The 12,571-nt window shown below is 43.3% G+C and overlaps 1 protein-coding gene across 1 annotated transcript in view; it reads right to left on the bottom strand.

The window, feature by feature from the left end:
• The window catches only part of LOC117524748 (sodium channel protein type 4 subunit alpha B-like), a 295,022-nt gene extending 288,952 nt beyond the window's left edge, over positions 1-6,070 (bottom strand). Inside the window, exon 1 of the mRNA XM_034186600.1 lies at positions 5,909-6,070. Coding sequence (XP_034042491.1) covers positions 5,909-6,031 — 123 coding nt within the window. The 5' untranslated portion in view covers positions 6,032-6,070. The remainder of the gene's footprint in view (positions 1-5,908) is intronic.
• Positions 6,071-12,571: the final 6,501 nt, after the last annotated feature.

Here is a 12,571-nt window from a genome sequence, read left to right as displayed (position 1 = left end):
TTGTGCAAATATTTGCTCATTTTGAAATGGATGCCTGCAACACGTTTCAAAAAGCTGGGACAGTGGTATGTTTACCATTATTTACCATTACTTCAACAATAATTGTTGAAGCTTTGTAGGTGGAATTCTTTCCCATTCTTGCTTGATGTACGACTTTAATGGTTCAACAGTCCGGGGTCTCAGTTGTGGTATTTTGCGCTTCATAATGCGCCACACATTTTCAATGGGTGACAGGTCTGGACTGCAGGCAGGCCAGTCTAGTACCCGCACTCTTTTACTATGAAGCCATGCTGTTGTAACACGTGCAGAATGTGGCTTGGCACTGTGTTGCTGAAATAAGCAGGGACGTCCCTGAAAAAGACATTGCTTGGATGGCAGCATGTGTTGCTCCAAAACCTGTATGTACCTTTCAGCATTGATGGTGCCATCACAGATGTGTAAGTTGCCCATGCCATGGGCACTAACACACCCCCATACCATCACAGATGCTGGCTTTTGAACTTTGCGCTGGTAACAATCTGGATGGTCTTTTTCCTCTTTTGTCCAGAGGACACAACGTCCATGATTTCCAAAAACAATTCAAAATGTGGACTCATCAGACCACAGCACACTTTTCCACTTTCCATCTGTCCATTTCAAATGAGCTCAGGCACAGAGAAGGGGGCGGCGTTTCTGGATGTTGTTGATGTTTGGCTTTCGCTTTGCATGGTAGAGTTTTAACTTGCACTTGTAGATGTAGCGATGAACTGTGTTAACTGACAATGGTTTTCTGAAGTGTTCCTGAGCCCATACGATAAGATCCTTTACACAATGATGTCGTTTTTAATGCGGTGCCACCTGAGGGATCGAAGGTCACGGGCATTCAATGTTGGTTTTCGGCCTTGCTGCTTACGTGTAGAAAGTTCTCAAGATTCTCTGAATCTTCTGATTATAGTATGGACTATAGATGATGGAATCCCTAAAGTCCTTGCAATTGAATGTTGAGAGACATGTTCTTAAACTGCTGGACTATTTTTTCACACAGTTGTTCATAAAGTGATGATCCTCACCCCATCTTTGCTTCTCAACGGCTGAGATTTTTGGAAATGCTCCTTTTATATCCAATCATGACACTCACCTGTTTCCAATTAGGTGTTCTTTGAACATTCATCAACTTTCCCAGTGTTTTGCTCCACCGTCCCAACTTTTTTGATACATGTTGCAGGCATCCATTTCAAAATGAGCAAATATTTGCACAAAAACAATAAAGTTTATCAGTTTGAACATTAAATATCTTGTCTTTGTGGTGTATTCAATTGAATATAGGTTGAAGAGGATTTGCAAATCATTGTATTCTGTTTTTATTTACATTTTGCACAACGTCCCAGCTTCACTGGAATTGGGGTTGCAGTTCTGTTTCTGGTCTGATTCTGTGCTGAATTGTTGATAAGTGAAATTAATCTAAAGTGTTTGTGTTTCATTGACACACTGTATGTTATGAATGTGCAATAAACCTATTTGAAAGAATAAAGAATGTACAGAAAAACTATTTAAAATGTGGGAGATTCCAGACTTTTTACATATTTTCCTGCATACTGTAATTTTCAAATTGAAAAGTCTGAATTCCCAAGACACAATATCACCAGGCTGGGGGCATTCAATCACTTTAGAGTGTTAAAATCTCACCTTATCCTTGTGATTCAGACTCTGATATTTTTCTATATTGTCAAAAAATAAAATAAAAATAGAAAAACAAAAGGTCCAGCTTTCCTCCCTAAGTCAGCAGGTGCATTTCTGGAAAATGTCTTATTACTCTGCATTTTACTCTGCATTTATCAGCATTTCTCAGCATGTGGTGCACATTTTAGGAAAAGCAGAAACATCCCGGTGGCTGACAGACAGTGAAACGAACACTGCTTTGATAACGAAGCTTCTGAGCTTTCATTCAGAAGTGAAGGTTTGGCTTTACAGAGGCTGTACAGAGAGACAGGAGGGGACACACTTCACCCCAAAACTCATCATTTTTTCAGACTCTGTTAGATTTTGGATTCTAACGTCTGGTGACAGTGCTGGACAATATTTTAGCCCCGCCGTGAGCGTGCATGCGGAAAGTCTGCATGATGCTGTTTTTTGGTGGAATGGACTTTGGAAATCACAAGTGGATGACTGTTCAGGTTTTTTTGTTCTTCTCAGTGGAGCTGGTGGGGTTTATCTTTATTTTACTTTGAGTGTCTGTCTTGACGTGAGACTGTTCTGTAATGGAGCAGCACGCACCGCACTCGCGCAGTGTGCACGCACGCTACGTTTTTGCACAGTGGAAAGCAGCTGCTCTTTTTTCTGTGACTGCACCAAAATGAACAGTTATCACTTCAAAAAATGCATCATCATAACACGACATCACACTTATATAAACTTTGTAATTAATCTGTGGTTCCATTTTTAACATTAGCAGCATTTCATTCAAGTGCGCTTTGAGATGTTTACCTCTAAGAAGCACTGTTGGAAACACTCGGAAATGTTCTGATTTCAGTGCAACATGTTCTTTAAAACATAGAAGAATGAAAATAATGCATGCCGCTATCCAGCCCCAAAATCTCAGTGTGTCTCGATACTTGAAGAATTTCGAATTCCGTTCTGCTGCTTTCTTCATAAAAGTCTCCCTGTTCACTGTCACAGAGGCTGCACCATCATTCTTAGCTTCTGATCTGATTGATCCCACAGCCTACAGCGTTGATTGAGTCAGCTGTGCACCTGCGTCCATGACACTTGGCGCAGGTGCGCCTCCTCACCAGATGGCCCGGTGATCGCTGCACTCCGCACAGACTGTGGTACCGCCAAGGCGAAACAAAAAAATGTAGAGATCATCCTCTGATCATCTGGCTTTGTGTAAAGCTTGCATTTTGTCATGGTTTGTGTCATCTGGATGTAAACAGGTTAAATAAAGAGCTGAAGTTGTTTATGTGAAATTTTGTGCAAAAGCGGGTTTGTGCACCATTAGATTCCCACCAAGTCTCCTGCTAAAACATCATGAGATGACACTACACTATAGCAGCGCTAGATGGCAGTATAACAGCGTGGCACCGTTGTTCCGTTGTCTGGGGAGAACCCTAATTTTATTCTTTAATTTCCAGGTATTTGTGGGCCGGTCCAAGTCAGCCAAAGGGCCAGATATGGCCCGCGGGCCTTAGAATGCCCATGTGTGATTTAGAGAAAGCTTATGACAGGGTGCCAAGAGAAGAGTTGTGGTATTGTTTGAGGAAGTGTGAAGTGATAGCGAAGTATGTGAGGGTAGTGCAGGTCATGTACAAGGATAGCGTGACATCAGTGTGATGCACAGTAGAAATGACTTAATTCAAGTGATTAATTCAAGGAGTAGGTGGAATTACACCAAGGATCAGACAAGATTAGACAGGAGTATGATGTTTGCAGATGACACTGTGATCTATAGTGAGAGTAGAGAGCAGGTTGAGTCTAGCCTGGAGAGGTGGAGATATGCTCTGGAGAGCAGGGGAATGAAAGTCAGTAGGGGCAAGACTCAGTACATGTATGTGAATGAGAGGGAACCCAGTGGAATAATGCAGTTACAAGGAGTAGAGGTGGTGAAAGTAGATTAGTTTAAATACTTGGAGATTTTCTTTGGGAGTGACGAGGATGGACAGGATTAGGAATGAACATAGAGGGACAGCACAGGTAGGACAATTTTGGGCCAAAGAGAAACTGATATGGTTTGAACGTGTGCAGAGGAGGGACCAAAGGTATATAGGGAGAAGGATGCTGACGATGGAGCCACCAGGCAGGAGGAGAAGAGGGAATGACAAAGAGGAGGCTTATGGATGTGCTGAGGGAGGACATGCAGGTGGTTGGGGTGACAGAAAGATGCAAAGGACAGGATGAGAAGAAAACAATTGACCTGCTGAGGTGACCCCTAATGGGAGCAGCCATGGAAAGAAGAAAAAATTACATTATTACGTTGTGCATCATGTTATTACACTGTACATCATGTTATTATCCTGTACTTCATATTATAACACTGTGCATCATTTTATTACACTGTGGATCATGTTATTAAACTGTACCTCATATTATAACACTGTGCATCATGTTATTAAACTGTGCTCCATGTTGTTACACTGTGCATCATGTTATTACAGTGTGCATCATGTTATGACACTGTGTATCATGTTATTACACTGTGTTCCATGTTGTTACACTGTGTATCATGTTATTACCCTATACTTCATATTATAACACTGTGCATCATGTTATTACAGTGTGCATCATGTTATGACACTGTGTATCATGTTATTACACTGTATCATGTTATTAAACTGTACACTGTGCATCATGTTATTACAGTGTGGATCATGTTATGACACTGTATCATGTTATTAAACTGTACCTCATATTATAACAGTGCATCATGTTATTACACTGTGCTCCATGTTGTTATGCTGTGCATCATGTTATTAAGCTGTACCTCATATTATGACACTGTGCATCATGTTATTACACTGTGTATCATGTTATTACCCTATACTTCATATTATAACACTGTGCATCATGTTATTGCACTGTGTATCATGTTATTACAGTGTACTTCATATTATGACACTGTGCATCATGTTATTACACTGTATCATGTTATTAAACTGTGCACTGTGCATCATGTTATTACAGTGTGCATCATGTTATGACACTCTGTATCATGTTATTAAACTGCACCTCATTATAACACTGTGCATCATGTTATTACACTGTGCATCATGTTATTACACTGTACCTCATATTATGACACTGTGCATCATGTTATTACACTGTGTATCATGTTATTGCACTGTGTATCATGTTATTACAGTGTACTTCATATTATGACACTGTGCATCATGTTATTACACTGTATCAAGTTATTAAACTGTACACTGTGCATCATGTTATTACAGTGTACATCATGTTATGACACTGTATCATGTTATTAAACTGCACCTCATTATAACACTGTGCATCATGTTATTACACTGTACCTCATATTATGACACTGTGCATCATGTTATTACACTATGCATCATGTTATTACCTTGTACTTCATATTATAACTATGCATCATTTTATTACAATTCAATTCAATCAATTCAATCAATTTTTTTATATAGCGCCAAATCACAACAAACAGTTGCCCCAAGGCGCTTTATATTGTAAGGCAAGGCCATACAATAATTATGTAAAACCCCAACGGTCAAAACGACCCCCTGTGAGCAAGCACTTGGCTACAGTGGGAAGGAAAAACTCCCTTTTAACAGGAAGAAACCTCCAGCAGAACCAGGCTCAGGGAGGGGCATTACCTAATGGCTCCTTGTGTTATTACACTGTGCCTGATGCGCCTTGAGTTATTACACTGTGCCTGACGCACCTTGAATTATTACATATTACCTGATTGGTGCCTTGTGTTATTTTGCTCCACTTGATGGTGCCTTGTGTCATTACACTCTACCTACCAATGCCTTGTGTTATTACACTGTGCCTGATGCGCCTTGAGTTATTACACTGTGCCTGACGCACCTTGAATTATTACATATTACCTGATTGGTGCCTTTTGTTATTACGCTCCACTTGACAGTGCCCTGTGTCATTACATTCTATCTACCAATGCCTTGTGTGAAGGAAAAACTCCCTTTTAACAGGAAGAAACCTCCAGCAGAACCAGGCTCAGGGAGGGGCATTACCTAATGGCTCCTTGTGTTATTACACTGTGCCTGATGCGCCTTGTGTTATTACGCTTGCCCTGACAATGCCTTGTGTTATTACCCTCCACCTGATGGTGCCTTGTGTTATTTTGCTCCACTTGATGGTGCCTTGTGTCATTACACTCTACCTACCAATGCCTTGTGTTATTACACTCGACCTGACGGTGCCTTGTGTTACTACACTCTACCTCCTGGTATTGTTTGTTGAGTCGAGCCGCCTCCTGGGTGATGCGCTGCTCGATGGCCGCCAGGGAGTCCGGCGTGAAGCGCTGAAAGCTCTCTGGTCCCATTGGAAACACACAGCCAGCCATCTTCTCATCCTGATCGTGCTGCTGACTGGCTCAGTACACCAGCTGCAGGAACCACAAAAACCAAAACCAACATTACTGTCCTGAAACAAAATGCCACAAACTGAGTCAAACAGACAACAGATCGGATTTTGTGTTTGGCTGTGATTTAGTGAAACACTGAAGCAGAACCGAGGTGGCGAACCGGCCTTGAAACACTTGAGGACTGTGTTTTGGGTCCTCGAGTCCTGACACGAGGAGAGTTTGATTTGCACACTTCCCGAGCAGCCTGGAGTAGCTGGAGAGCTGTGGATGTTCAGGGTGTGATTGAACGGATGATTGCGTCCTCTGACATGGCGACGCGCCTCTTGGGACGGCCCACCGCTTCACTTCACTCATTATCAGCGTGTTTGAAAAGGCAGCAATCAGCCAGAAAACTCTCTACCAGGTACAATCACCTCAAACCCTGCAGGTGACGACTGCGCCACAGCAAACACTGAGAACTCGCCGTGATTCTACCGCACGTTAGCGCCCAGGTCATGTTTGGGAGCACCCGTTCCTGCTACTCCATATTCTGCACAAACATTGGCATCATCATTGGACAGGAAAACCTTTTTTCAAATAAAATCATGCCGACAGTCAAAACACAAGTTAACCGCCACGGAACCCGATGACATCACACTCACCTTTTGGCAGCTGATTCAGAATTTAAATCCAGTTAAATGCCCGAAGACACAAAACAAAGTTTTCAGTTCAGATTAGCTGAATGAACACAAATTTACACTGACGTGCAATTTAACTAATCCTGGTCCAAAATAGTGGACATTTGTTAGTTAGCTAGCTAGTCGGTCCAGTGAAATACTCCAAAACAACAGAATTAGAATGTCTTTTTTCCACAGAACATATAAAATTAATTGAAGTACCTGCAGCAATCATTTCTAAGCAAAAATAAGTATATTTTTAAGTGCATTATAAATCCTGTTGCTTCCAGTGGATGTAGTCAGCTCATGCTAACATTAGCCCATTAGCATTGTATTGTGTGACGACTGCTAGAATTGTGTTATGCTAGCAAATTTTCATGCTAATGTTAGCCCATTAGCATTACGTTATTTGATGCTACAGAGCTTTCAAGACCCATGAATGACTAAATTCATCGCAAATTGCTGCTTTAAGGGGCTCCCCTCATACAAGTTCTCAGCCAACAAGAGTATGTATTTTTTAAGCACATTATAAATCTTGTTGTTGGCAATGGAGACACTCAACTCAAGCTAACACCACACTAGTAATTTAACCACACTGCCCGCAGCTTCTGACTGACTGTGCAAGGTCATCGCTGAAATATGGGTTTGTGGGAAGGCTGCTGGTGTCGCAGACCGAGCGGCTCCCCCTAAAAATCGGTCCGCCCTGCCTCCACTGCGCATGCGTCATTTTGGACCACAGCAGCACGTCTGAGAGAGTCTCTTCACCCAAAGCAATCAAATAGATCAGTGGGATTATTAACCATCAGATGACAAAGTAAAACCTCTTAAATCATTCTAAAGTTAGTTTTAAGCAGAAACAAGGCGATAATCTGTGACGCTTTGAAATGACCGAGGTGCAGTGAACGCATCAGCAAGCAGCTTGTGTAGCTGCAGCGCGCTTATCGTTTCCTCCATTTTTTATGATGAAATAATGTTGAACTTATGTGGAAATGATTGCTGTACAAAAGCTTCAGATATCTGTTGGTGATATAAATGACGACTGGAGGCAGTTTGAATCAGAAATTATGTAAATGGACTGCATTTATATAGCGCTTTTCCATCTGCATCAGACGCTCAAAGCGCTTTACAATTATGCCTCACATTCACCCCGATGTCAGGGTGCTGCCATACAAGGCGCTCACTACACACCAGGAGCACCTTGCCCAAGGGCCCTGAGTGATTTTCCAGTCAGGCGGGGATTTGAACCCATGATCTTATGGACTCAAGCCCAACACCTTAACCACTAGACCATCACCTCCCCCTGACATGTGGTTCATGATGTGATAATCCATGAACCGCGGCTCATGACGCATGCGCAGTGAAGGCAGGGCGGACTGATTTTTAGGGGGGGACCATTCGGTCTGTGACACCGGACTGCTTTTGAGGTTTCCCGGAGATAATTAAGAAGACATCCGCGAAGTGACACGCCTGCATAAGTGAGAGGGTAAGTAATCATGATTTAGTTGAAATTTCTGCCATTTGTGTGACTTAAAACGTTGTCAAAATAATGCACTGGCAAGTCATGCAATGTACTGCAGTGCATTTAGTTGTTTGTTGTGGGACTACTTTAGGTGTAGTGATCACTTCTTGGTGATGAGGCCAGAGTACGGATGCGCACAGAATATTAAAAATCCTAATAGTGGTTCGGCCCAACTGAGCGAGACCACTGCAGCGGTAGAGGATGGTAATTTAACTATAAAGTCACCAAGCTAGCTAGCCCAGCGGTCTGTGAAGCCAGCTAGCTTGCTTAGTGAGCATGTAGCTAGTTCAGAAGCAACCTTTTTTTGTAAACTAAAACTTTGTCCGTGGTTTTCTTTTTGATTTTCACCATCCTGTGGGGTTAATGTGGCAAACAGCTAGCATCAACCATGCCATTAAAGGTAGGGTTGCCAACTCTCTGAAAAATAAATAAGGGACACCTCACCACCAGGGCCGACCGACCATTGCCTTCACCCTTCCCAGCGTCTGTGTGAAACGATTTTTAACCATTTGACTGTTGACTTGACCCTGAATTTAAGTAGATGCACACATGCATTTGTTCTGATATGAACACGTGGAAAACAAATTATTATTTAGCAATTTATTTTTGCAAAATAAATTTTCACTCACAATTTCAATATGAGCATTCTGTCCTGCTTCAAAGCATAAAATAAAAAAATTATTTAAAAATAAATCTCTCTGTAGTGCTATTGCTTAACTTAAAATTGTATAAATTAACAAAAAACAATTGAAAATTTGCATCATCCAAAACAATGTAACAGTGCAAAACAATGTAACAGTGCACATTTACGAGGTCTGTCAATAAAGTATAGGTCCTTTTTATTTTTTTCAAAAACTATATGGATTTCATTCATATGTTTTTACGTCAGACATGCTTGAACCCTCGTGCGCATGCGTGAGTTTTTCCACGCCTGTCGGTGACGTCATTCGCCTGTGAGCACTCCTTGTGGGAGGAGTCGTCCAGCCCCTCGTCAGAATTCCTTTGTCTGAGAAGTTGCTGAGAGACTGGCGCTTTGTTTGATCAAAATTTTTTCTAAACCTGTGAGACACATCGAAGTGGACATGGTTCGAAAAATTAAGCTGGTTTTCAGTGAAATTTTAACGGCTGATGAGAGATTTTGAGGTGATACTGTCGCTTTAAGGACTTCCCACGGAGCGAGACGTCGCTCAGCGCTCTCAGGCGCTGTCGTCAGCCTGTTTCAAGCTGAAAACCTTCACATTTCAGGCTGTATTGATCCAGGACGTCGTGAGAGAACAGAGAAGTTTCAGAAGAAGTCGGTTTCAGCATTTTATCCGGATATTCCACTGTTAAAGGAGATTTTTTTTAATGAAAGACAGCTCGCAGCCGCCGCGACGCTCCGCCACAGGAAAAACACCACACAGGAAAAACACCTCCATTGGAAGCCTTAAGGACAAGTTGGAACATGTCCAGCTGTTAAACAATTTCTCATATACTCACTCCACTGAAAGCCATCAAAAGCTGCCTGGATTTTACAAATGGTTATCAACACGGAGGTGTTTTTCCTGTGCCGCCGCACTGCGCCGGCTGCGTCCCGACGCGCGGACCCGTCCGCACGTCTTTCATTAAAAAAATCTCCTTTAACAGAGAAATATCCGGATAAAATGCTGAAACCGACTTCTTCTGAAACTTCTCTGTTCTCTCACGACGTCCTGGATCAATAGAGCCTGAAATGTGGAGGTTTTCAGCTTGAAACAGGCTGACGACGGTGCCTGAGAGCGCTGAGCAACGTCTCGCTCCGTGGGAAGTCCTTAAAGCGACAGTATCACCTCAAAATCTCTCATCAGCCGTTAAAATTTTCACTGAAAACCAGCTTAATTTTTCGAACCATGTCCACTTCGATGTGTCTCACAGGTTTAGAAAAAATTTTGATCAAACAAAGCGCCAGTCTCTCAGCAACTTCTCAGACAAAGGAATTCTGACGAGGGGCTGGACGACTCCTCCCACAAGGAGTGCTCACAGGCGAATGACGTCACCGACAGGCGTGGAAAAACTCACGCATGCGCACGAGGGTTCAAGCATGTCTGACGTAAAAACATATGAATGAAATCCATATAGTTTTTGAAAAAAATAAAAAGGACCTATACTTTATGGACAGACCTCGTACACATTTAGTGTAATAAAAAGTGCAAAGAATAAAGTCTGAAAAGTAAACAATACTGTTGTCGCGCACCTTTTCCACCCAGACATTTTCCTTTTCTCATTCTCCCCTGTATTTTTGCATTCTTTTTTTTTTTTCTTTTTTTTTTAGGAGTAGTAGTAACGACGTTACAGACATTGCTGTCCGTAGGCATATCTGCAGTGCCAGTGTCGGTGTCTGTATCGATATCAGCCATGCTGCTTTGTTATTGTCGTCCAGCGACCGTCGTCGGCTCATGACATCGGTATCTTCTTGTGAGCAGATGTCCCTCGACCAATGAGATAAGAGTGATTCTGTATTGTCAACTCGTGTCTGTCAGCTCATTGGTGAAAAGCAGGAGAGAGGCTGGGATCAAATTTACCGTAAGTTTCCATATAAAGCGCTAGTCAATTCCATTGACATTTTACAGACTTTTTGATTCTCACAGAAATACGGGACAAACTGCGTCCCGTTTCAGGTCAATACGGAACGCACACTTTTATTTCCAAATAAGGGACGATTCCGTTTTTCAAGGGACGGTTGGCAACCCTAACTAGGTGGCTGCGTTTGAGTGCACACTGGTTTGTGTTTTTTACTTTCAATTCAACTGGAACCTAATTCATTGCTGCACAATTTGTAAAATTCATATGATATTAGCATTAGCATCTGTAGTGAGACAAATTTTCACACTTTTCTGCGCTCACTCGCTGCACGCAGAAAAGTCCAATCAAGATTTTTGTTGTTGCTTTTGATGGCTGGCACACACGATGTGTATGTACCAGTGTACCAACCAAGACTGCTACAAAATAACACACATCACAGTCACACACAAACTTTTTAATGCAATAATGTGAATATTTTTAATGTTCAAAGCAACGCTTTGAGGACGCAGCGCTTGGTAAGGAACGGTTTGAGGAGGTGGAGCCTGGGACGGAATGTGTTGAGGAGGCGGAGCCTGGGAAGGAATGTGTTGAGGAGGTGGAGCCTGGGAAGGAATGCGTTGAGGAGGTGGAGCCTGGGAAGGAACCCTCTGAGGAGGTGGAGCCTGGGAAGGAATGTGTTGAGGAGGTGGAGCCTGGGAAGGAATGTGTTGAGGAGGTGGAGCCTGGGAAGGAACCCTCTGAGGAGGTGGAGCCTGGGAAGGAATGGGTTGAGGAGGTGGAGCCTGGGAAGGAACTCTCTGAGGAGGTGGAGCCTGGGAAGGAATGTGTTGAGGAGGTGGAGCCTGGGAAGGAACCCTCTGAGGAGGTGGAGCCTGAGAAGGATCACTTTGAGGAGGTGGAGTCTGGGAAGGAATGTGTTGAGGAGGTGGAGCCTGGGAAGGAACCCTCTGAGGAGGTGGAGCCTGGGGAGGACCACTTTGAGGAGGTGGAGTCTGGGAAGGAATGTGTTGAGGAGGTGGAGCCTGGGAAGGAACCCTTTGAGGAGGTGGAGCCTGGGAAGGAATGTGTTGAGGAGGTGGAGACTGGGAAGGAATGTGTTGAGGAGGTGGAGACTGGGAAGGAATGTGTTGAGGAGGTGGAGCCTGGGAGGAACCCTTTGAGGAGGTGGAGCCTGGGAAGGAATGTGTTGAGGAGGAGGAGCTTCGTAAGGAACACTTTGAGGAGGCAGAGCTTGGGAAGGAATGGATTGAGGAGGCGGGGCGTGGGGAGGAACACTTTGAGGACACGAAGCCTGGTATTATTATGGGATATCCCAGTAACAAAGTGCAGACCAGTGACAGAGAGCCATTAACCCTGGGAGGCGGGGCAATTGAGCACAAGGTCAGAGAGAGAGAAACAGAGAGAGAGAGAGAGAAACAGAGAGAAACAGAGAGAGAGAGAGAGAAACAGAGAGAGAGAGAGAGAAACAGAGAGAGAGAGAGAGAAACAGAGAGAAACAGAGAGAGAGAGAGAGAGAAACAGAGAGAGAGAGAGAGAGAAACAGAGAGAGAGAGAGAGAGAAACAGAGAGAAACAGAGAGAAACAGAGAGAGAGAGAGAGAGAAACAGAGAGAGAGAGAGAGAAACAGAGAGAGAGAGAGAGAGAGAGAGAAACAGAGAGAGAGAGAGAGAGAGAGAAACAGAGAGAAACAGAGAGAGAAACAGAGAAACAGAGAGAAACAGAGAGAGAGACAGAGAGAGAGAGAGAGAGAAACAGAGAGAGAGAGAGAGAGAGAGAGAGAAACAGAGAGAGAGAGAGAGAGAG

This window comes from Thalassophryne amazonica, chromosome 1 (assembly GCF_902500255.1).
Source record: "Thalassophryne amazonica chromosome 1, fThaAma1.1, whole genome shotgun sequence".
Lineage (NCBI taxonomy): Eukaryota > Metazoa > Chordata > Actinopteri > Batrachoidiformes > Batrachoididae > Thalassophryne > Thalassophryne amazonica.
The sequence above is the reverse complement of the archived record's forward strand: the minus strand, read 5'-3'. Positions and strand labels throughout refer to the sequence as shown.